The 25,802-nt window shown below is 40.9% G+C and overlaps 1 protein-coding gene across 1 annotated transcript; it reads left to right on the top strand.

Moving 5' to 3' along the window:
* Nucleotides 1-1,079: 1,079 nt before the first annotated feature.
* ctnnbip1 (catenin, beta interacting protein 1) lies at nucleotides 1,080-25,796 on the top strand. The gene is made up of 4 exons (XM_008282598.1): nucleotides 1,080-1,365; nucleotides 11,461-11,575; nucleotides 12,799-12,889; nucleotides 24,101-25,796. The coding sequence occupies exons 2-4, from the start codon at nucleotides 11,480-11,482 to the stop codon at nucleotides 24,157-24,159; spliced, it is 246 nt and encodes an 81-aa protein (XP_008280820.1). The 5' UTR covers nucleotides 1,080-1,365; nucleotides 11,461-11,479; the 3' UTR covers nucleotides 24,160-25,796.
* The last annotated feature ends 6 nt before the right edge of the window (nucleotides 25,797-25,802 follow it).

The raw sequence follows: 25,802 nt of genomic DNA, 5'->3' as shown, positions 1-25,802 counted from the left end.
CTCACCGGGACGCGAACCGGCGACCTTCTTGCTGCAAGTCAACAGTGCTAACCACCGCTCCGCCTTGCAGCCCACAAGCAGCACTGACAACCTAAATAACCGTGTGTGTGTGTGTGTGTGTGTTGCAGATGTGTGACTCATTACTGATTTGTCACTTCTGGTTTATGGTTCCACTATTATCATTTGCATTTACTGTGCATACTTAGTTGTTTAATGATGTCCATTCTGTTGCAGTGTGTTGGTATAACTCTTCTATATTAAAAACAACAGATGGGCTAGAATTTCAGGAAATATTACGAGTTCATATTTTTCTTCAGTGTATTTTCTGAGATGTGTGTTTAAATAATAACTTTACTTTTACAGCACTCTTTTGGAAAAAAGAGGTTACAAAGTGCTTTACAGACAGGGCAGATCAAGAAGGATACCCAGGAAGGCCATTGAACAGACGGACAGAAGGAGAAAAGAGTGATACAGTTAAACACGGTAAAAGATTTTCAAAATAAATCAATACAACAACAGTAAATAAAAATAATAAAAGCACCAAAAATGCCTAATGAAATTTGGGAAAAAGAACAAGCAAAATGAAAGACAACAGAGGCGAAAACCATGAAAACAAAGGACAAAGTTATAATAATAGTAAATAAATCATATAGAATAGAACAGAATAGACATACTTTATTAATTTAAGGGGAAATCTGTTGTTACAGTACCATGCAGAAAGAGTGAAGTGACCACCACCACAAATACAAATAAACAAGCAGATATAATAAAAGTAAGGTAGATAAAAGAAAAAAAAAAGAAGAAATAACAAGAATATACTAAACTGCAAAATGCACAATAAAGTGTGAGACTATGAGTAAATATTATGAGAATAAAAGTATATTACGAGTAAAAGTAATAAAATTAAAATGTACCTCAAATACACAACTATACTTTAGTAAATATACTTTACGGTGAAATGAGGAAATTAAAATGTGTAGACAGCTATGCAACATGTATAAATAAAGACAAATAAACAAAAGAGAAAAAAACAGTTGAACAATTAAAATATTTATAAATCACATAAAATCAAGTATTTAAAGGGGATTTTAAGAAGTTATGTTATTAAAATAAAATTAGAAATTGTATTAATAGAGATTCAGATAGTTACAGATGACGGAGGCCATGTGCAGTGTCGTTGGCCGGGCCGGTGGCGCCCCCGGTGGCCGGCAGCGGTACTGAGAATCCAGCCGGAGCCTCGCTGCGTTGAGTCAGTCCGCCGTAGCTCTGCCGACTGGAGGGATGTGACCCCGGAACAGGACGCCCTCCTACAACAACACACCATTCAAACAGAGCACAGAAGAAAGTAAAGCTGGACCAGGAGGGGTAAGCACTTATCTGTCGTCTTGTTGTCCGGCAGCACATTGTCAGGCGTTTCAGGAGCGATACGTGCGTTTGAATCCCCGCGTTTTACACTTCTGGCAGAGCGGCGGTACCTGGATGGTGTTTGCACCCATAGGAACTTCATTCAGGCTTTTGTCTGGGGCATGCTAGCGAGCTAGCTTGGCTTGTTAGCACTGGCCGCTTTGCCAAGGATAGCGCGGGTTTGGCGGAGACTAAACGAAACGTGTGTTTAAATTAAAACAAAGTCGACTTGTAAGTCGTTAAATAAGTGGCCACTGCGTTTTTCCGAGACGGATATAGCTTCAATATTCGTATCGAAAATGCGCTGGAGGCTCGCTGCTTGCTAGCGAGAGCGCTGCTACAGTTTGAATAGTCTGCGTCCCGCAACATGATAACAGGAACTGCTCGGTCATGTGTATCCATCTCGAGGAAAAAAAAAAAACAAAACAGCTGCTTGTTGTTGCATTTTGCTGTGTTTGAGGGTTCAGGCATTCCAGTTATTTTTCATCCAGTGTTTGTCTTTGGAAGAAAACTAACACGATTTGTCCATAATACAGTCAGAAACAAGCTCAGCTAACGTTAGTGTGCGTTACATTTCCATTAATACACTCAACATCAACACAGTTTACTGTCTCCTGCTGATAATAAATTGTACACACAACACACACACAGGATGAAAACCTACATGTAAATGCATAGGAACCCATTTGTAACACTCATCAAACCAGTCAGCCAAGGCAGACTGAGAGTTGATTTAAAACCCATAAAAGCTGCTGTCCATGGAGCCACTTTATTTCAAAATTCATGCTCAAGTTTGCTTTTCACATAGCTCACTTAACTGGTTTTCTATTTTTGGATCGTGCCACCCATGGATGCATTGTGCCACCTCGCCTTTTACAGTGTCTGCTTCCACCCCCCACATGTCAGATAGCTGACAACCCCTTTGAGTGGCGAAGCTGGCACCCTGCAGGCAGCTGGGCATGGACGAGTGCTGCAGCCAGTGTGTGTGTCAGGGCTTGGCCGCAGGCAATCCTCCTGGCAACTACTAGACTTGGTTCTGGACCTTGGTTCTGGCCTGTCCTTAGTTTGCACATTCCCCTAGCTGTCTGGGTTTTTCAGAGAGACTTGGACCACGCTGGCCTCCCTCCCCGTCAGTGCCTCCTCACACTCATGGCAGGTGCTCTTCGGCGGCTGCGCAGCCTCCTCGAGCCCTGAGGGGACGTCATCAGCTGCCTGCGAGCAGAGTTTGGACAGGGAGGCTGGTTCATCTCTGTGTTTGGCACAGCACTTGTCATCCTGTCAGCATTAACCGCGCCACGTCGTAGCCCTGTTGTGGCCTGACACTGTAACATTAGAGCCGCTTGCATCCACTTGTGGCTTTCACACTCAGTCAGAATGACGGAGGCCCCCCACATGAGCAGCATGTCTTTTTAATGATTTTAAAGAATCAAACCTAAAGATACAGCAATCTTTTCTATTTCAACCTTTTTCATTTTCCTGTTGTGCTTCTTGTAAGTCATCAGGAACACTATGTTTTTTTTGTCTGTTGTGCATGGTATACTGCACTGTATTCTTCCAAGCACATGGATCATATAACTGTTTGCAAATCAGAAATTTATGCCCTGCCTTGACGCAGGCTCCTTTGAAAATCTTGCAGCGGCACCCCCAAGGGACCAGCTTAAGGCAGCAGCTTCTGTTTCAATTCACTTGAGGGACCCTGAGGAGTGAGCATAGATGTTCTGTAATCATATACCAGATGAGATTTAATTATTTTATATAGCATGGTCTGTAAAAAAAACAGAGCTTTATCAAATTAGATATAACAGAAACATTTGCAAAATCAGATCCTGTGAATTGTATAAAGCTTTAAAAGACAGGGTTACATTTAAAAACCGTAGTAGTCTTATTACAGATATGCAAATTTAATTATTTGCAAAAAAGCTCTTTCAGCTTTCTAGGAAAAAACGAAATTGCGCATTAGCTTTAGGTATAAATATGTACTGTAACATATTCTCTGTAGTATCAAGTTAATGTGGTGCAGAAATGGTCAAAGGACAGTTAAGCACACCCAAAAACCCAGCTATGAACTAAGCTTGTACAGTTCAGCAAGATTGTTTGAGTTCATGCCTCACATGGTGACAACAAGACATGACCTACTTATCAATCATGTTTTCACAATCTAGTTCATCACCATTGTCCCCAAATACTGTAGCCATTGTTGTGAACACTGTACATGTGAGCAGACGGCAGCGTGCAGACAAGCAGTGAGTCCGAGTCAGAGCCTTTCTGGCCTGCGGTGTCTGTTCGTTGTGCTCGTGCTGTTTCAGGACCCCAAGCAGCCCAGATCTAAAGGGAGTCAGTCTGCTGGGTGTCGAGTAGTTTTCATTGTTTTCACCATTGCTGTGGTGTGGTGCACGACAGGATAGATGTTACTATTTAGTCTACATGTTATTTTCTTGTGCTGAAACAATTAACTGACTGATACATTCTGTCAACAATTTTGAGAATCTATTAACTGCCAAAAAAATTATTTGGAAAGTTAGAAAATAAATACAATTTATTGTACAATTAAAGTTTGTACCAGCTTCTAAAATATGGGCACCTAATGCTTTTCTCTTCTGTTTTACATTTATTTGAATTTGTTGTTTTTAAGTTTGTCATTGTTGTTTTGAACAAAACATGCAGTTGAACCTGAACTGTGGGAATCTGTGTGGTTATTTTCACCCATTAATAATTGGTTGATCAAGTAATTAAGTGACAAATGAATTGGGCAATACTTCATTTAATTTTTTATATACTGTCAAACAGTATTACATGATCAGTTAAAAAGTCTCATTCCGATTAATGGTTTTGTTTTATTTTTTTTTTGCGGCACTGCAGTGTTGAACGAGACCATTGTTCTGTCTCAATTTCAGCTAACTAGTCGTGTTAATAGTTCTCACAGCACTGTTAACCATCAGTAGAAGTAAGTGTGCATTTGTGAGTGTGTGTGTGTACCTGCAGCAACACAGCTGCTCTACAGAACCAGGCCAGGTTGTTGGCAGCTGAGCTGGCAGCCACACCAGGCTCATAGCCTACTTAAGTTTCTCACACATTTGCTTGGGATGTTGGAGCAGCCCATGACTGAATTCTAGTTATTTTTCCTTCTCAGTTTTTCCCTTCCGTCGCGGCTATTGACCTCTCAGAGTCCTGCGGACTTCAGTTCTGCTTGCTAGAGGAATTTTATTTGTAAATCAGACGTTGCGCATCATGTGAACAGCTGATTCTGGAGCCAGTGACAGTGGACAAGGATATGTGCAAATGGGCCATGGCACTGTGGCAGCCTCTGCTCCTCTTGACCCTCAGCAAATGTGAAGGCCTATCACATTGCGTACTGTAATCCCTGGCAGCAGACCCTGATTGCACTGTGTGGCCCAGCCAGAGCCCTGAAATGATTTTGAGAAGTGTTCTTCGTGTTTTTGGTTCTCAGAGACACTTATAGACACATTGGTACACAGGAAGTCCAGCATGACGTGTGAGGAAAAAGCTTTCCTCTATTTTTAAGTGGCGTTACTGAATGTGTAACGTCTTTAAGAAGTGTTGCACTGCTTTGACAGCGTCTCTGCCGTGCAGTGACCGTTTGAACCAAGTCTAATCTCCTTTGCTAGGGTTGTATGAAATTTAGCAGTGCTTTTAGTAAATGCTGAAGTCACAGCAGCACTTATTCTAAATCACAATATGATTTTAGACCTTGGCTTGTCATTTAGACCCTGACTGGGCACTTTTTGCTGGATATATCTGACTCGTCACTCATCAGCGTCCCAGAAAGAAAAATCTCTCTTTAATTAAGCTTGAATCTGTTTAAGTTGTTTGTGAGAAATCGTTTTTTTTCTCTCTATTTTTCTTGTTGTTTGCTTGTTTTCAGCCCCCAACTGCCCCCTTTTGCCTTAGACATGTGTGTACATTCCTGGTAAGAACAACACAGTTGCAACTTGACATGGTGTAAATACAGACAGAGGGGTTGTTCAGTCAGTTTTTTCATACGTTTATCTTACCAAAGTACAAACTGGAATTTAAAAAATGCTTCATACGAACATATTATGTTAATTTCAATCATATTCCAGCCTACTACAGCTATAGCAGATATCCAGTGTCTTGCCTTGTGCTATGCAGTGAATCGGATTATGGTGCTACATCATCATATATAGGTCCGTCTCCAATTCACAATTAATTTCAAGATAGCCATTTGCGATGTATCATGGTGAATGTAAATTAGGATGAAACTAATACCTGTCAATACATTTTTTTAGGACACTAGAGTCACTTGTATGTTGCATGTATTTAAAAGGTTTGACTACTGCACTGTGGTTTTAGAACAAAACTGAGAAAAGTTAATGTTTGAGGATATATTTAACCTATTTTTTTATACACTTACACAGTCAAGCTTTGTATGCATTTATGCAGTATGCTTTTATCTAAATGTCAAAGAGCTACAACCTGACACGAGGCTGGACTGGCAGAAAGCACAGCTGTTAAAATGAGTGGTGGCAACAGATAGTAATAAGTCAGTAAGACCAAAAAAAATGACTGCAAACTACTTTAAACATCAATTAACCTAATCTATTCCAGTCATTTGCCAAACAAAATCTGTGAAAATTGATGTCAGCCTTTCAAATGAAAGGATTGCTTTGTCATATTTCATGGTAAATAAATCATTTTTGATTGTTGGTCATTCAGAACAAGATATTTTAAGATGGCACCATGATGACTGGGATTTTTTTTTCTTTTCTTTATCATACTTTTATTGGAAACTAGTGGTATCATTAAACGATAATGAAAAAAATTGTTTTTTAAAGCCATAAAATTGTGTAGAGCACAGCTTAGACATTGGGAGCTGACCCTTGTGTTGTTTTATTTTATTTTTTACTTTGGTTTTCCTTAGTTCAGTCTCAGTGATGATGTGGTTTAGCTGGACTGCCTAGAGGGGCTCAAAGAGCTTGATGTCTCAGCTCAGCCCAACATCACAACACTGACAAGAGCCCCACACGGGCAGAGGGGGGATTATGGCTAGATCAGCATTAAAGAAAGCCTTTGATTACGTCTGGAATATTAGCCGTATGTGTCTGAGGCTGGCTGAGTATCCCTCGAGGGATTAGTGTTGAGCCCAGCTACCTCTAGAACCTAACATCGGGCACATACAAAGGAGTCTGGCAGCATCTTTATTGTGGTCCTTAAAATGGTCAGAGACATGCTGCACAGAAGAGCATGTATGTGAGAATAATGCAAGAATGACTTTTGTAGGCTGCACATAGTTTCTTTCTAAAACAAAATGTATAGTTTTTTAGCAGAGTTATAATCTCACTCATGATATTCCTGTTTTTATAACGTATAGCGAGACATTAGTCTGAAACACTTATCTTTTATCTCCTGGGTCAGTGTGCAAATAGGAAATGTCATATTTTCCACATGTGCTCCTAAATTTGTAGACATGTTATCCAGTACATGATTAAACAGTTAAACAAGTTATGTTGTTCTAATAAACAGCAAATTGCATCAATAAGATTTCCAACAGACAGAATTTTCATAGCAGACATATGTTCCCAGTTGTGCTGCACAAAGAAATAGGCAGCAGTGAGGACTTGTTAGCTACGAAAACAGAATGTACCACAAGCTGGGCTTGCCTTGGAAACTGAAAGATGGTCTGCTGTGCCTTCAGCTCAGAACTATATTCATCTACAATCTGGAAAAGTGTGGTCAGAGGTGGTCCTTAATAGTAGACTTGCAGCCAAAAGGGCATTTGTCCAATGTGGAAACAAATCCAGGAAGCTCACCAATGCACAAACATGACCACCAGGGTGCAGAAAAATGGCAGCAGGTGCTCTGAGCTGATGGAGCTCAGAGCAGAGCCGCTGCTCCTTCACATTAAAAGGAACCATGTCAGAATATGTCCTGGACAACAGGGCCTTACTGGGCACGTCCAACTGCTAAGATAGTCCCAGAACAGGCTGCAGATTTATGTCCATCACAGCTTACCATCAGGGAGGTGTCTGCTTGATCCCAGATTCATAATGCTGCTGACACAGAGCCCAAATGTAAAGCCAGATTCTTAAAGATTCAGCAGCAAGGAGAGCAAGGAGTCCTATAACAGATGGTATGGCCCCCACAGAGCCCTGAACTCACCATCGTAGAGTCAGTCTGAGATTACATGAACAGACAGAAGACTGAATTCACTGAAGAGCTGTGGAAACTTGGCAACAAGTACCTAAAACTGTGTGCAAGTCTACTGAGACAAGAAAGGTAAAATGTCGCCACACCTATTATTCATTTGGTTACAGTATTGTTTTGTTTGCTGCATCAAAACTATTCATGGCAATATTTGAAAGCATCCTCACTTTATAGCATTTTTTTTTTAGCAATTACTTAAATCTCTTGCACAGCTCTGTATATGCTTTCCTTTTTGGAGCAGTCTAGTTAACGAGCAGCAGATGCGTCACTTCATATGAATATTGTACAGACAGCATCTTAGGTGTAAACTGTCAGAGCGGGCTAGACGGAGTTTGTTGTTTACTCAACCACCTCGTGTCTATAAATAGAGGAGTTTGTGTTTTGTATGTTCCCAGAAGAGTTTAATCCTAACACAACTCAAAACAGATACGATGAGAAAAGACGTCTTTACTGATCAGCTTCAATTTTGTCTAATAGAAAGTTGGATGTTTGGGGAGCTGCGTTTACTGGGTCACTCGGCAAAACGGTGATGAAGCAGTAGTTCATTACGGAGGCTGTAGAAAACGATCTGCTATTCTGATGGATTAAAAGTTTGTAATTTCACAAAACAAAAAACGACAAACAATTTCTTTTTTGTTTTTTTGCTTCTCAGATATGAGGATTTATTGCTTTTCCTTGTGTTGCTTAAATGAGATATTTTGGGATTTTAGACTGTTGGTTGAACCTATCACGCAAACGCAACTGAAAATCTTTTGGACTATTTGTTGGCCAAAACAAGCCATGTAATGATAATTGGTATGTCTCATAATCTTTTTACCTCTACAGGATAAAGTGGGTATAGAAAATTGATTTAATACTACTGTATATAGTTATAAGACATAAAACAAACATATTTCTTTCTAATTAACAAGTGAAAACAGTTTGTTGCAGCATTTTATTGTCGCATATTTCAAGATAAAAGGCTTTGATAATACAAATGACTATTTAGACAAACTGTATATGATTTTTTTTGGCTTTAAAATCATCTCTATCTGGACTCTGCGTTGAAACAGTGGGTTTAAAATTTTGTAATCCAGAGGCCCAGGAAGTCGTCATTAAGAGGTTAAGTCTGTGGCATTGAGCAGCAGGTACCAGACTACCATCTGGCTGACTGTTCAGCAAGATTGCATACATGAAACTGCTCATTACATAATCATATGCACAATGTTAATCACTGTTGTGTACATGTTGTGATCCAGTTCACTGAGTAACAGAACTGTAATTATTCCAGTTCTGTAGCTGCTCTGCTGCCCAAAATAGTCATCTAGAAATTAGTCTTTCTGGCTCCTTCCAGCCAGAAGAATAAAAAGGTGAAATCCACAAAAGGATGGCATCTGTCTCCTTTCCTTTCCCCCACCTTTTTTTTTTTTTTTTTTAAACACGACAATAGAAGATGATCACCCTCATTTACAATTCCACATTTTTTCTACTTTGTACAGAGATTCTCCCAGTGGGATTTTGTGCACTATGTTTGTTCTTCTTACAGCAGATATTTCTGTGGAAGTAGGATAAAATAAAAACAGTTTTTTTCTGGCTGGTAAAATCTGCAACCCTCGAAACAGTGAGGAGCCTGGGCAGACATCGTGCTAAATATGGACAGTTTTCAAACTTCAAAAGCAAACATCAGAGGATCTGAAATGCCTCAGTCATGAAAGCAGTAGGCCTATTTATACAGATGATGAATGTGGAGTATATCGGCCTTATGTCCGCTAGCAGACACCAAAATGATTACATTGTCTTAAATTATTCCTGAATATTAATGGATCTTTGTTGTTTCCTGTCTTCAAGCATCTCAGTACAAGACGACACCTTTTAGAGTAATCGCACCCCTCAGTCATTTTCCTCATCTTCTGCTTTTTTTATCCGGTCGTGCGCAGTGACCGTTTTATTCCCAGTGTGCTTCTGAGGCAGGCAGATTGGTGCTCCTTTGTTTCCATCAGTCTTCATACTGCGTGTCGCCTCGCTGGTAGGTCTCTTTGCCTGGAGTCTCAGCTCTCCCGTTTATCTGAAGTGAGGAGCTTGGAGACGTGATCAAACGTGTCACTGCTGCTGATCTAAGGACATGGCCACCCCCTCCCACACCCTCCACCAACATCCTCTCCCCGTCACTACCCCCACCCAAATACATTCACACACCACCACCACCACCAATCCCCTGAAGGTTTACTGAGCAACTGAACTGACACCGGCAAGCTCTCTCAATCTTTTCATGTCTGCCTTACTTTGAGTCTTCAGCAGCTCTCCAATTAAACTGTGCCTGACGCCCAGGTTGACGTGAATAACTAATGTATTCAGCTGCTCCTCATTCGGTGTCCAGCTACCGCTTTCTGTGGCTGAAAAGGAGGCACGAAGACAAAGTCAAGGGCTAGTTGCTTGCAGTTAACATCCACCCAAGGTTGCTATAATTATAAAGACTATAGCCAGAAGCATGGTCTCCAGCTGCTCTGATCTGGATGAATCCACATGCTCACAGTGGCAAACAAATGCCAGCCAATGGCCAATGGTACCCCATTCATCCTCTCCCCTGGGCTCTGGAAAGGGGCGAGCCAGCTCCTCAATTAAATATAACCCTACATCAAACAGCCTGTCAACATGCATTAGTGGTCCTTTGTATAGATAAGAGGCCAAAATAAATTGCCAGAACTATCATAGTGACTGTGGCTCCCGTAGGCTTTTTATGATTTATTCTTAGGGGAGAACAAATCCTGACTTGCATACTGATATTCTCTCCGTTACATCTTATATTCTTCTCGCTGAATTTATCCTTTGCAAAGATTTATTTTACTCTTTTCTGTGAATTGTTTCTTCTGCATGTTTAGCTTTTTCATTAGCTGGATATCCAGCCGTGCCGTGCGCCTTGTCTCGTTGGTGCATTGTAGGAGAGATCTAATGTGACAACAGCCGACCTTGATGTGTGTGTGCTATCACAGCGGAACCTATCCTTTTTCTGTCACCCGCATTAGCTTTGGCAGCTCCTTTTATCGCCTTCTTTTCCCTCCCCCTTTTTTTCTCCCCCTTTGCCTATATTTTGCATCTCTGCAGACTGACAGTGAAAATAGGTCATTAGTTAGATGGAGAATACGAGATGGAAGCAGGCAGGGGTGAGATTTGCGAGAAAACTGCTATGCAATATTAATGATGCTGTGAAGTAGCAAACCTGCACTGTGACTTTACTCAAGACAAGTCTCCTGCCTCGGGTATGGCTAAGGAGCTCAGATATCCGCAGGGAGAGAGTATATATATACACAGTATGTCACAAAAGTGAGTCCATTTTCACTTAGGGGTGTACTCACTTTTTTTGCCAGCGGTTTAGACATTAATGGCTGTGTATTGAGTTATTTAGAGGGGACAGTAAATTTACACTGTTATACAAGCTGTACACTGACTACTTTACACTGTAGCAAAGTGTCATTTCTTCAGTGTTGTCCTGTGAAAAGATAGAAGAAAATATTTGCAGAAATGTATTTGACATACGGTATATACATATATGCATGCAGTAGTCAGTGTTGTGCATGGGTATAATAGGAATACTCTGACTTGTCAGTGCAGATGTTCTGTTGGAAAAACTCTCATCACGCACAGAATTCTTGTGCAGTATCCATACTTGAGCAGAATAATTGTTCAAAGTGTCTTGATTACTTTTCAAACCTGCGTCGGTGATGGTTCACCCCACACGTTTTTACGGAGTGTCATTCTGTCGACTTGCTGCCAGTCAGATTGTGTGGCCGCAACAACCCCGTGTGTAAATATTTTTAACTTCTAGTAACACTGAGTGTTTGTGTAGCTGTGATTTTTCGCAGGGCTTGTGTAACGCGCATGTGTTTGTGTGTCCAGAGCCACAGGAGCAGGGGGGATGAACCGCGAGGAGGCCCCGGGGAAGTCTCCTGAAGACATGTACATCCAACAGAAAGTGCGGGTCCTGCTCATGCTAAAGAAAATGGGATCAAATGTAAGTTCAATCTCTTGATTAACATTTAACATAAACATCTTACACATTTTTTTAAATTGCCAAAGCAAAGTTGTTTTTTTCCACTTCTTATTGCACATGTCACACACAATTATTGTTTGTATGATCAGGAAACACACAAATCTTAAGCTCCTGAAATGTGCCCCCAGTAAACCTTGTCAGCTTGGTCATTAACACCGGAAACCCTCATTACAGTCCCAAAATGGTTAAGATGGGTGCTTCTAGAAACAGATGGAGAGAAGCTTTATAGGCGTACATTTCCTGTGTGCATAAGACTGACCTGTCATCACCATGAAAGGATGTCATTTATGTCAGTTTCAATGCAAGGTGGACATTGTTTGAGATGTTTTTGTTATGCCAACTTGACATTAACCTTGAGGTTGTGTGACTCGAGGTTTGGGGACCAGCACAAATTGTACCACTGCAGTTCAAGTCAAGGAAAATATTAATATCAAAATAATTAAAATGCATATGTGTAATGGCAGCCAATGTCAAAACTGACAAGAGTTTAATGTTATGTAAAGATAACACATCATGCTAAGTAGTTTCTTTAAAGTGTTAATTGGGCCTCCTATTTCATGTTTATGTTGTCAGCGTGAAGCTGTGATACCAAAGACATCTCAAACAACGCCAACTCTGCATTAAAAAAAAGACATAACTGAGTGAATGACACCTAACGACAACGAGTCATAGTTATAATAGCTCCTTCATGTTGTGACAGGTGTCATGTCAGGTTTATGCACACGCCTTCAAGTGAAATGTTTCCAAAGCTGCCGTCAGTATCAGCTGCTGTGAGTGTAATCATCTGTGTACTGAGAAGGTAAAGTCTCAGCTCATAACCTAAGAATTGTTTTCTATTCTCAAGAGGAGACAACATTAGAAATGAGTCTCCTCTCAGTGACTAAAAGGTTGACACTTATTGTACAGACTGCAGTAGAACTTTCTAAATGAGTAGAACAGATAAATATTCCCATGATTCTAAAATATCTAAAGAGGTGTACACCAAAACAACTTTAACTAATTAATGTTGAAACGGAAAATATTTTGGATCCAATATGTCTCATGCCTGCCTCTGGGAGAATTATTTTGGTTTTTGATTCTCTTATTATCATAATAAAGGTTTGACTTTGTGTTTGAGAACAAAATTTTGTTGCCTTTCTACTTGATTTCTAATTTTGAAAACCACTTTGTGTACTCTTCTTCAGCTTACACCAAGTGAAGAGGCTTTTCTCCGGAATTACGCAGGTGTGGTCCACAGTCAGATGAGCCAACTCCCACAGCACAACATAGACCAGGGTAAGGCTGTGACGCACACACCCACACACACACACACACACACACACACACACAAATTCAAAGTACAGTAGTCTAACCAACCAGTGTTATTGTTATTCTTGGGAATTATTTGTTTTTATTGGAAAGTGGTTCTGAATGTGCTTTTATTTTGAAATTCTGATTACGTTGCTTTTCAATGCAGGGTGATAGTTGTAACTATCAAACAACATAGTTGTAATTTTTGTGTTTTGGAGTGCAAATAGAGAGTGTTTATAGCAACAATACGAAACAGCATTGGCCCGTAAACACCCCCCTCACAGGTCGCAGAGGTGCTACTGTGCATGGAACGAAACAAGGGAAAATCCCTGCACACACATCACTCCCTTCGAGCCTGTACCCCGGCACACCAGAGCGGTTCCCTGACTGCGCACTGAGGCCGACTCAGCGGCCCACCAGCACCGCGAGATTACTCACACAGCAAACAGCAACAGTGGCTGACTGGAAACAAATGACTCATCCTCAGCATGAGCGCATCTCTAGTTTCACCGCTGCTTCTCAAAATTGGCAGAGACAGGGAACATTGCGGTGTTTACATTATAGAACAAATCACCGTTCACGCATGTTGTTATAGCACCTCGTTTGATGGATAATGTGGCGTGACATGTGATGTTTGAGCTGTTTCTCGACACCAGAGGGTGCTGTTGAGCTTTTCTGATCGACTCCACAGCTGTTACACGTTTAAACCAGGAGAGGGTGCTGCACTAAATGGAATACTGCATGTGGAGAGGCACTGCAGTCACCTGAGAAAGCAGCAGCAGCAAACTGTTTTTCTTCTAACTCGACTTATCAGCTGCTTTCCAGGCTCAGTCTAAAACACGGCTGTCAGGTAGGAGCCCCCGCTGTCCTCCTGTGGTAAACCTGCTGGGGCTCAGGCCCAGCTTTGCCCCGTGTGATATCGGTCCCTCAGGGGAGCTTTAAGTCAGAAAAATTGCCTGTGACGTTTCACCCACAGTGAGGTGTTGGATGTCCTTGTCTGTGTCCTTTCTCTGCAAGGAAACAATCAGTGTTGCTCGAATTTAGAAACACCCCATCTTTCTGTGTTGGACAAGGATTAGGTTGTGATTATATAAGATGCTGAGGATGCAACTTAAAGGTGCAATGACTTTGTCTTTTTGTCCTTCTCCAGTGTTTTTTTTTTTTTATCACCTCTGTACTGAACTACATGATCACATTTTGTTCAATTCTGCCTCAGTCTGCAGTGTCGGGACGCACCATTAAAATTTTAATGTGGGTCATTGCATCACAGACAGTGTGGTTTTCATTATTAACACCGTCTCCTCATGAAGCAGCAGAATATAAAGCATTGCATCAGATAAGACGGATCATCATCGCCGCGCGGCACCCACATCTGAGATCAGCGCTGATTTGAAGTCACTAATTTCTAACAGACGTTTTCAGTCTGTTTAAAATAATTTACAGAGTAGCTGTCAGTTTGTGCTGCATGCGCTCGTTCTCTCCTGCTTCGTGCCCTTTAGTAGCTACAGAACTCTTTGCTTTGTCAATACAGCTAAAAGGAGCGTCATTAATTATGGAACAATATGACTGGCGAGCGGTGCTCCAAGTATGCATTATACATCACAAAAACAGACACATTTAGTGTCGTTTGGCAGCTCGCCACTTCCTCAGTGTGCCAATAAATTATTAGTGGTCTGCATCTTGTCTTAGGTATTGTGATTAGGTATCATGGAGATGGCTGAGAATTAATTGGTTTTAAATATTCAATGGTGCACTGAAGGACAGCAGTTTGGAGGTATCAGCAGCACACTTGGGATCCTTCAAGGCGGTGTGAAGATGTTTAGCTTCACGATGAGGGAACTCCACTATTTGATCTCATTTAGACTTGGTAATGGGGTTTAAAAAAACTAGATGAAAGGAAATATTTTATGGCCCAGCAGCAAGTCACTGTACCTTTAAAAATTAATTCATAGAAACAGACTTCAAACAACAATGTGGCACATTTTAAAGGACAGTTTTGATTTGGGTCAATAAATAAATAAATACCAAAAAAAGTCCCCAATATTTAAATTTTTAGAGCAATTTCTGCTCAGCCAGCTCTAATTTTCCTGAAATCTTTCCGGCACAGAATACGGATATCTGTAAAGATATTTGTGAAATACTGTCTGGATATCAAATACGCTCTAATTTTCTGTGTATTTTTTAAAATTTAATTGACGACCCACTTTAGGCATGTTTCTTTGCATATTGAAATTTGACACTATGTCTGAACAACAAAATCTCACAAACTACTAAAGATAAAATCCTGAAATTCTCGATGTCTTTTTTTATTAAGCCATTGATTCAGAATCTGAAATATTACACAAGTGATCAAATAATCTCCAGTTGTAGGTCAGAATGAAAGTGAAAAGTCCCATCACAGAGCACATGTTAACGAAAAAACTGATCATGTTAACTGGTGATATTTTCTGAACAATATGTTGTTGCATGATACAAGAATACGAAACAAAAAAACAGAATACTTTTTTTTTTTTTATCATGAAACACTTCCAAAAAAATCCAAGTTATTTTCATTTACCTTTCATAACTGATTGAGCAGGTACGACAAGTTGTATCACGAAAACAAAAATATTGATAGATAACTTGATTCAAATAGAGGAGGAGAAATCTTTTTGACTACAAGGCATGTAATGATGTTTTTAGTCATTTCAGGTATTATATATTCAGCTCTGATAGTTCCTTAGATATTGTTGTTGTTAAACATAACCAAAACATTTTATGTGCTAAAAATATAATGGAAGTGGGTCGAAAAAAGAGAATATTTCACAAGTTCATAATTTTTCAATCTAAAATCTCACAAATAGGATTTTAACTGTCCATGTTTTTGATTTTAAAAAGTTTCTAGCAGATCAGAGATACACGAGCTGATTTGATGTAAAATCAATCCATACATTTTGAGGAAAGTATTCACATTGGATTGTGTTTCAGTTGTTGTGCTGCTAGACTAATTTCTGCTTTTGGTTCACAAGAATCTATTTTCAAAGATGACAGGTTTGATTGATTCTTTTTTGATGTCTGGAGGGGAGCTTAAACGGATAAGAATGTAAGCTGGGCGTACATAAGCGTGGCTTCTGTCTGAACCTGTTCAGTCGCCACTTTATACACAGGCTTTTGATTTAGATTGTTTATACTGTTAATACTAACTGTACTGCGTGTTATGACTGAAAATAAATAATGTAAACCAAGTTTGCAACATCGTTGCCACAAGGGTGTGGAGATGAATCGTGCATTACTCTCGGTGTTTCACCCTGTTCTCACCTTATTGTAATGGCATCGTGCTGCATGCAGCAGCGGCACCGTCTGTCCCAGCTGACCATCACAAAGCAGCCACATGGAGGCCTCCTGTGTCTGGCCAGCAGTTTTCCAGGCAGAGGCTGTTTGTCTGTTTCTGATCTTATATCATTAATGTACCTACTTACAGGAGTTCCATCTTCCAGACTTCGTTTCAGTCTGGTTGATCTGCAGCAGACACTGAGCGTGTAGCTTTAGTTAATAAGTGTTTTTTCTTCAGTGTAGTATTGAGAACTTAATGACATCATCCTGTAAGGAAAAGCGATTCTTGATTTCCCTCTTTCATGGTCTGCTGTACATTTGAAAGACACACTCCTACTTTGCAACTGGCTGTTTTAATGAGTAATGAATTATAGTGAATGACTCACTCTTTGCTTGTTGAATAATATAATTGTACCTGCTACCTTTAAGGTTTACAGAATGCCAGACTACAGTACACATTCAACCTTTTCCAATTGGACCAGCGCTAAAGCTGTTAGCACTAGAGAGGCTCACAGAGGTCAGATGGGTCCAGCCAAAGAGATTTTTCCCTCTCGAGTGAGAAACTTCACCCGTTCAGCCACAGCAGTTTGAAACGGAGCGTAGATTGAACATGCTGATGCAGGAGGCTCTGATATCAGCTTCCTCAAGGAGTTTGGGCATCGAGCGATCGCGTCACGTGTCCGGCGTGGTCTCACTGATTGAGTGGCGGCATGCTTAGAGGGCGCTGAGGGCACGATGGCGTAGCGGAGGCACACTCAGATATTGATTGCTCTTAAGTCATGGCCGGGCTGTATGCAGGAAGTGTTAAATAGAAGTGTAAGTGCGAAAACGCAGAAATGCTAATGTGACAAATGTTTAAGCTGGTTGCTGTTGTCAGGGAGTTTGTAGGTGTTGCAGTCTAAGCAGAAATGTTGTCATCCTTCATCACATCTGATCAGACCGATTGAAATTATTGCTCAAACCCTGAATCATTCCCTCAGACTCTGATTAACTGTCAAATGCTATTCTGTTTTTTTCTGTGCGCCAAACAAGAGAAAGCAAACTCACAGCGGTTACAACTCATATTTCTTGTAAGTCTACGGGTCACTTAATTTGCATTTCAGATAGTTTTAATTGGCTGATTACCATACATGCAAATACAGAATTTTGTTTTGCAATTTTAATCAGGCCAGCGCTGGATTCTCTGCCAAAGGCGCTGGAGCTGAGTTTGTTTTTTTATTTTTTATTTTTTTTTAATTCATCTTTCTTCATGTGAATGCCTTAATTTTGGCGATGCAGAGGAACGGAGGACAAGCAGGACTTTGTGTGTGATATTTAAACACGGCTATCATGTTTGGAAATGAAGTGTGAACTCATTAAGTGAGGCTTCTGTTTTGGCACCCGTTTTTAGTGTTAATTAAGACTTTTTGGCTAATATTGAATAATGTCTTTGTCTTTTTAAAGTGAGTTAAGGAGGCTTTCCTGGCTAAAGCAAAAACATGGGAAATACAGAGGTTTCATCCTTGAACACAGGCTGTTATTCCTCCCGTTTAACGCTTTTATTCACCACGTTGTGCAACTGTCACTTTAAACAATATAGTTTGTCTGAGTCACTCATGAAGCCGGCAGTCTCAGGACTTGTTATCCTGTCTGATTTGATGAGGAAAGTTTACTCCTCCCAGAAGGGCCTCAACAAAAGAGGAGAGGGAGAATGGTGGTTGCCGTAGCAACCTCAGTTGTCCCAGGAAAACAGAGCCTCCCAGTGGGTTTCTGCTGTTGTTGTGACGTGCTGCATCGGTAGATTGGTGCAGGTGTCATTAAAGGGCCTGAAGGAAAGCTGGAGTGCTAATTGCAAAGCCAGAGTGAGAGATTTCAATCGCTCTCAGTCAGTCCTGTCCCGTCCTACAGCGATGTGGCCTCTGTCGTTTCAGATGTCGCTGCACACGTTTCCAATCAATACACAATCTTGTTTCTTTTTGTCTGTTTACACTCTTGATATGACGGTGTCCTTAAACCTGCTTTTTAAAAGTAAAAACCATATCCAACAGAGCGAGGCCCTTCTCTTTGTTTGGCTTCTTGCCACTTCTCGAGTCGTATTGATTCTTACTTTATCCTGTTTCTTACTGCGGCATGAATCCGGGCCAGAAACTCCGATTTATGAGGTACCACATCTGGCTAACTTTAGTCACTAAAACACAGAGGGATGGTTTTCACCTTGGATATGCTGTCATCTCTATCCCAGATGGGTGAATCGATACATAGCTGTACAGCCAAATAATAAGGGATAGCAGCTTTACAGCAGCTTGTATCTACTGAAGTAGACAATTCTCTTGTAATTATCTCTGCTTCATTGGTAACGGAAACCAAAAATGTAACCAAACCAATCCTACACATCTGCTGTATTTTGAGTTTTTTACCTTCTGGATGTGGCCTGGAAAAGGTCAGATTTACTAAAGTCATGTTTAAATGATCTCAAATCATTTTATTTGACTTTTTTTTTTTTTGGCCCTGTCATATTTTCCCTCACTGTGGACTTTTTTTTTTTCTTCTTCACTATAATAATAATGATAAAAATGAAAACAGCACAACCAAGACTAGAAGCAGAAAGAACTAAAACGTATCTCGTGTTGTCTGACACAGTTAATGCCATAAATCATAAAATAGAAACAAAGTTCAATATTTATTTTACTAAAATTTAAAATAAAAACCTGGAATCAACTCATGCAACATGTTTTAAAGTGCCCGCCGGAGTTATCAATAGAGAAAAATTGCAACTCTACATACTGTAGGTATTTGACTTATATTTTAATGTGAAATCTCTATCTGCTCTGTTCAGCGGAAAAGTCACAGCTCAGTCACTTCTGGCTTTGTGTTTGCTCTGAGGACGGCAGAGTTTTTGGTTTTTTACAGAATCTAGTTAGGTTTTTGGGTGTTTTTTTGGCAAATTATTAAACGAGACAAAGCATGAAGAGAATTTTGATCCAATATCACACTTTAATCTTAGCTGCCACATGGATAAGTAATGTAGAAACACTTGGAAAATTGAACATCTATTGATTCTTTCTGTTTGTACTTTCTGGTTTTGATAAATTGTGGGACCTTGATGAGTTTTTTTTTTTTTTTTTTTAAGATAACATAAACACAAGAGTGGGTTTGGGGGTTCAAATGAATGAAGTTACTTCTCAGAAATATGTGAACTAAAGATTAAAGTGCTGCACAAATTCGATGTCCTCGGTGGATTTAATTAAACTTATCGAAATCATTACAATTATTATTTTTTCTTTCCAAAAATAGGATTTACGGAAAATCCTTAAGGTGCCATCTTTTTTGGATGTTTTAGATGTGGTTGGCGTTATTTGTTTCTATTAGAAAATGATGAAATTTGAGAGTTTTAGTTATTTTTTGGGGGAGGAGGGAGTTTGGCATTTGATTGAAGTATGTTGAACGGGCGACCTGACCGAGATTGCACGTTAAAATAACAAAGAAACTAAACTAATAGCAGCAAGATGTGCACTGAAACTGATATAAACTCCAAATAATCATGTAATCAAGAAGACGTAATGAAAAATGAAGTAAAATTAATTCTGTGCTTTAAAAACTGAGTCAATTCAACCCTCAGCATACCACTAGTAGGCCAATAATGGCTCAGTCATTTAAAGCCATCTCTATGTTAACGTGGACTGTGTTTGGTGAACGCTTAGAGCTGGACCACACACACTCCCCCGTTGTGTGTCTTGCTTCTTAACTCACCCCTGCTGTTGTTTAGTGGGGGTCCCTCGCCTTTATCCCTTCGGCTGACCCCGCACAGATTGTGACCTTAAATGCCGTCGCTTCTTCATCACACAGCGACACAGTAGTCCTCATACAGATACTACTCTTCTTATTTGGGCTGGAACTGTGCTTTGGACATCAAAACAACTCTTTTTTTTTTTGGGTTAATTCATAGCTCGTCTTACCCTGAGGGGTTTCAGCGGAGCTTTTATGTTTCTCTGTTATTTTAGGTGAGCCACATATTGATTTGTAGTCTCTCAGAAGTGTGAAGGGCGTCTGTTTGTGAATTAATTCATGTGAATAGACTGATGTTCCTATCGCGGCTGCTTTTAGTGGGATGAAGAAAGGGCTGCAAGTAGGGAATATTTATTTATTCATCTCTGAATGCTATTTGTTGAATTTTAATTTTAGTGTTTTTGGTATAGAATACACCCAAATGTCTGATATCTTTCACATTTGTTTCAAGGAAGAACTTTGTGCCGATAAGGTTCTACTTTACCTCCGTGTTCTTCTCCTGGAAAAATAATCTCTGTCATGAATAGGGTTGTTTTTTTTCTGTTTCAAAGTATTTGTGGAGATAAAAATCAGATGACATGGCTGATGTTGCTGTTATTTGTGTAATCCGCTGTCCGGAGTCGTGCCGAGACGAGAAGGGAAATCGGTGTCGGGTGAATTGGGGAGAGAGAGAATGCCTGGACACGAGAGCTGCATTGTAACAAACCAAAAGCTGTTTGCTCATTGGCAGCAGCGCCACCGATGCGGTCTGATTTTATCTGTCGCTAGGCAACAGCATTAAGGGACCTGACGTTTCCATCATGTTGCTTGTTTCTGCGTGTGCGTTCGGTGTGTTTGTGGCAGGGCGAGGTCCGAACATGACGCCCGGGCAAAGTGTTCAGATATAGCCCAGCCGTCCATATGACTCCGTGGATGTATTTTGAGAGAACGTCTGCCGGTTATTCGGCTCAAGTTGCTCGCTTGTCTGACATGTCCTTCCTCTGAACTGCCCGTTACACAAGAATGAGCTCCTTCACGCAAACGCAGAATAATTCTGACTGGCATTTTTCTGTGACAAATGGGTGTTATTACGAGTTCCCGTGCCAAAAAAACATGATCTTGAACAGCAGTGCTATTCAGCTGCGGCGTAATTCAGGTCGAGTTTGCTATTGTGCTGTATTACATAATTGTCTCTTGTTCAAGCATCATTATCCGTACGTGCTGTCTCAAAGCAGATGAGATTTATGTTATTAACTAGAGTCGAACAGCACGTCTCTGCCAGTATTTTTTCATCTCTTCTTCCCAGTTTCCTCTCTCCATGCTGTTTTCGCCTATTCGCTTTTTTTTTGCCACAGCCTCGATTTGGTAAGCCAGCAAGCTCCCATGGGACAAAGAACTTGAAAGTTCATATTAAAAAGGCCCCCTCCACCCCCTCCGAAGAAGTCTTGATCTTACCAAGCTCCAACATGACCTGAATGCGGCGTAGAAAGATGCTAATTATTTTCCCAGAGCGATGGCAAAAATGAAATTCTGTGTTTGGAGGGTCTGTGCTGTCTGATGAGGAGGGTCCGCCTTTTGTGCCAAATACATGTGGAAGCTCACAGTCCCTGGCCTACTTTCGTATCTCCACAATAATTAAATGTAACAAGCACTTCAGGGCTGCGGCGAAGAAAGCCTTTTTATAGCAGACACGCACAAGGTGCTGATAGGAGCGGTTTTTAAAGGTGTGGACGTTGGTGTTAATGATACTTACGTGATCGTGCCTGTCAGGTGTTTTTGTATCAATACATGATCACACTTTGCTTCTCTCTTCTTTAGGAGCTGCTTTTTAATCAATCTTTTTAATCAAGGCTCTTTTTTTTCTTCAGAAACTAGAATTCGACTCACTGTGTGAACTTTGTGGTGTCACATTCAGTCTCCATTATAAAGAAGCAAATGCGTTTTGCCATTCTGCTGAGTACAACAGTACAAAAGTGATTTTAATACTTCATCTGGCTGAGTTCTCAGAAGATCTAAAGCCTGAAGTCAAATTAAAATGAGTTCTTGCTAAAAATGAGGCCTATATGAAGCAACGTTGGATAAATGAGGCGCTGAAGTAGCATTGCTGTGTGTTTCTTTTAATGTTTCTCAAACTGAATAGGAAAATGTATATTCACTTATCAGAGAGGGAAAAAAAACAGTCTCCGCAGGTGTGGGCCGGTCCAAATGACTTGATGAATCACAGTAGGCAACAGACTAATGAATGATTCCTTGTTAAACAAAAGCCAGCTGACAAAGTCCTATTGTGTAGCTGGCAAGATTCATTAGTTGACTCAACCCAGATGAGGCTGTAATTATCGGTTGGTCCTCATTAACTTGGTGAAATTGAAAGAGGCACAAAAGGAATGGGAAAAGAAATCCGACTTTGTGTACTATATATCAGTTCAGTGTCTTTTCTTCGTGCCTATTGATTGTTTGTTCTCTTCCACAGCGTATTGAGGTTAATATCATCAGCTAGAATTCAGTATTGTGAACTCACAGACGATTTTGCACCTTAGGAGATTGAGCGGTACCGAAGCCTCAGATCTAAGTGTTATCACGGCAGAGCAGGATGCTGCTGTCAGCACCACACATTGTGCTCCAGCAGCTCCAGTTTGGGGCACTGGGATGGCAGGCGGTTGCTTCCCACAACAGCTGAGCGTGGCAATAGAGGAAATTACCTGCATGCACCAAAAGGATTTTCATGGCGGGGTATTCCCTCTCGACTTTAAAGTCACAGCTAACAGGATTTACAAGACGCCGACGGGATCTGAGGACCTGTAGAAAACCTGGCTCGCTTCACACTTTGAACTTAAATTTGTTTTGGCTGAACTGATCACAAATCAATAGTTCAAAACAAGAAGAAGGCTCATAGACATCCAGCGGTTCATGCAGCATTCAGACAGGTCTGGGATGTCTACAGATAGAACAGCGGTGTAGAGTGAATGCTAATGCGTCTCTGATAGCACGGAACAGCCATGTTTTTGTGCAAGTAGCATAACAAACACTCTGACCACTTTTGGCTTTTCTGAACGTCCCAGTCAACGTGCATGAGTCGAGGGAAAGTCTCAAATCGAAATCATGATTTTTTCTTTAATAGCAGTGATTGTATTATCACACATAGACCAAGTAGAAGGAAAATGATAATTATACTGTACAAAAATGTATAAATAAAGTACGTAAAATGTCATTAAATTCTATCTATTCTTTCCAGCATAGGGACATATGTTTATTTATATTTGTATTTGTTGTTCCAACACACAGCATCATCTACAACAGAATGAGCATCATTAAACAACCCAGTATTGCAATTTTTTGGAAACCATAAAAAGGCAGATGAGAAGTGGGGTCTCCATGTTCCTCCTCTTCCTGAAGGGGTTGGTGGAGTTGGCAGACATTTTTTATTGTGTTGTCAGACACCACAGCATCATGTGGCAGACGTTCTGTCACACCACGATGTCTTACAGGATTCTTTAGATGGCAAATGGTGGAGTTATGGATATTTAAGTGTCTGGCTACGGCTCTAACTGACAAACCAGCAGCCAGCAGCCGTTCCTTGTGTTTCTCTTGTCATCTGTGGCATCGTGTCGTTTGAATAAAGCTGCACTTTGAAGGTGGACTTTTATAGTCACTGGTCACATTATCTGATCATTGTCCTTTAAAGCCACAGCTGACTTTGGTGTTCATTAACTTAGAGGTCGAGCATTTGTCACCAGTCGAACAGCTCAAAAACTTTTGGTACACAGTTAGCTAAATCTAACCCTTTTCTAAGTTTTAAACTTTTCTGTAAGTCAGAAAAAAAGACAATTTGCATGCTGTGTTTATTTTTGTGTTCAGTGCACATAATGCAAGCTGTGTGTTTCACCTCAGTCAGACATAAGAGACACGCCTCGTACTGATGCAAACCAAACCAGAGACTCATTTCCGATTAGTCACAAAAGTAAATATTAGTTTCCCTGTCGAGGCATTTGTACTCATCCTCTGAAACTGAAGTCAGATTTTCATTGGACTTCTGCATCATGATTCATCTTCTGTGCTGCACTGAAATAAAACATCTCCGATCTGTTTTTGATTTCCGATCATGTTTATTTATGCACATTTCCACCTCCTGTTGGTTCTCAGGTGCAGAGGATGTGGTGATGGCGTTCTCACGGTCAGAGACGGAGGATCGACGGCAGTGACCCTGGCCCCCCCACGTCCCCTCCCGCCCATCCCGCCCCGCCCCGACCCCCACCCCGCCCTGCACGTGATCCACAACTCCATTAAAACTCCACAAACACAACACTGATGAGCTCAGGAGAAGAGGGATGCCCAGGAGGGACAGAAGAGGACGGGGAGGTGGCCGCCTCGCCCTCCGCCCGACCTCTTCCACCCCGACGACTCCTCGTACAAGTCGGCACACCGTTACCTGAGATGCACTCAAGTGGGTCACTGTGGGCTGAAGCCTTGGCGACAAGGCGGTCAGTGAAAACACTCATAGATTGTGTGGATGATTATCAAATCTAGGTTTTTTTTTTTTGGTTTTTTTTTGGGGGGGTGGAGGGAGGATGGTTTTGTTTTGTATCGTTTTGTCTGTGTTGAGGCTTTAGGCAGTGTTACGTGTTCTACCTGCTGCGGTCACTGGAGGAAACTGACCAGTCGGCGGTTGACTGAAGCAAAGAGAAATATAGTTTTGGTCAAGCAGCGAATGTGTGATGGTTGGTTGTGTTAGAAGAGAGAGATTTTAAGTATTTCTGCATACCCTAAGTGGGCTAAAGTTGTTTTCGGATTAGCTGTTGTTGCGTTAAAGGCTTTTTGTACTCTGTCCACCAGGGGCCTCATTTATAAACGCATTGAATAGAAGCATGACTCCCACACAGATGCTGGGATTTAAGGGTGTTACTGGTCTATCCATACGTTTATGGAAACTTGCATGCTAAAGACAAAATGAATTAAAGTTCAAAAACCTCAAGTCAAATGCAGTGAACAAAAGAAAATCCAATTTGTAAGTGGTTCGTAATGCGTTTGTCAAAAGCTGCAATGTCTCTTGTGGACATTAATAAGTGGAGGATCATGCATAAATAGATACTGAATGACCGTAAAGTTAAACCCCTTTATAATAATGTAGAATACATCCTCAAAAGGGTTACAATTTGGCAATTATTGTACATTAACAAGCACTTATTGCTGTGTACAACCCATTAAACTGTCTTTTAAATCATGTGTCAATCATGTGTTATACCCATACCTGCCCATAAATAATTAATCATCTCTCTTCAAATCTAACTTAATTACACCTGTTGTGTTGTTCATGTGGTTGTAAAGTAAACCCCCGTCACTGCTGTCTGCGACACGCCGATCTACCTAAACCAGAGACAAAAACAGCACCCACCAAGTCCGACCGACTCAAAATCACCCGCATTTTCTGCTCCGTGACATTTCTCCTTGTGATTTGCAGTATTGCTTCATGTACAAATCCTATAATGACAAGCTGATTGATGTGTGTGTTAACAGTCACACCAGGCCCGTCGTTAATCATTCGTGTTTAATTACGCGAGCTAACAGGGCGGCGTGACGAGGCTCGCGCCGTGATCGATGAGATTTCGAGCGTTTTTCTTTCGGGTTTGTTTCCACGCGGAATCCGTGCAGCGTTTTTTATAAATGAGGCCCCGCTTGTTCTTTCTGCTGCTTTATTTTGAACCATAGGCTGTCGAGAGTGCAACGATGCTTTTTCTCACGAGGGGAAGCGCAAGAATTAAAAAGACACTACCAGACATAATCGCATCAAACGTGAAACACAGGTGTACGCGTTCTCCCCAAACAAATACTGGCTTTGGGTTCTTGT

Source organism: Stegastes partitus, unplaced genomic scaffold (assembly GCF_000690725.1).
Source record: "Stegastes partitus isolate 25-593 unplaced genomic scaffold, Stegastes_partitus-1.0.2 Scaffold278, whole genome shotgun sequence".
Lineage (NCBI taxonomy): Eukaryota > Metazoa > Chordata > Actinopteri > Pomacentridae > Stegastes > Stegastes partitus.
The sequence above is the reverse complement of the archived record's forward strand: the minus strand, read 5'-3'. Positions and strand labels throughout refer to the sequence as shown.

Coding starts and splice junctions, on each gene's coding strand:
- ctnnbip1 (XM_008282598.1), top strand. CDS start 11,480: ATGAACCGCGAGGAGGCCCCGGGGAAGTCTCCTGAAGACATGTACATC. Junction 11,576..12,798: donor TAAAGAAAATGGGATCAAAT/GTAAGTTCAATC, acceptor ACTCTTCTTCAG/CTTACACCAAGTGAAGAGGC. Junction 12,890..24,100: donor ACAGCACAACATAGACCAGG/GTAAGGCTGTGA, acceptor GTTGGTTCTCAG/GTGCAGAGGATGTGGTGATG.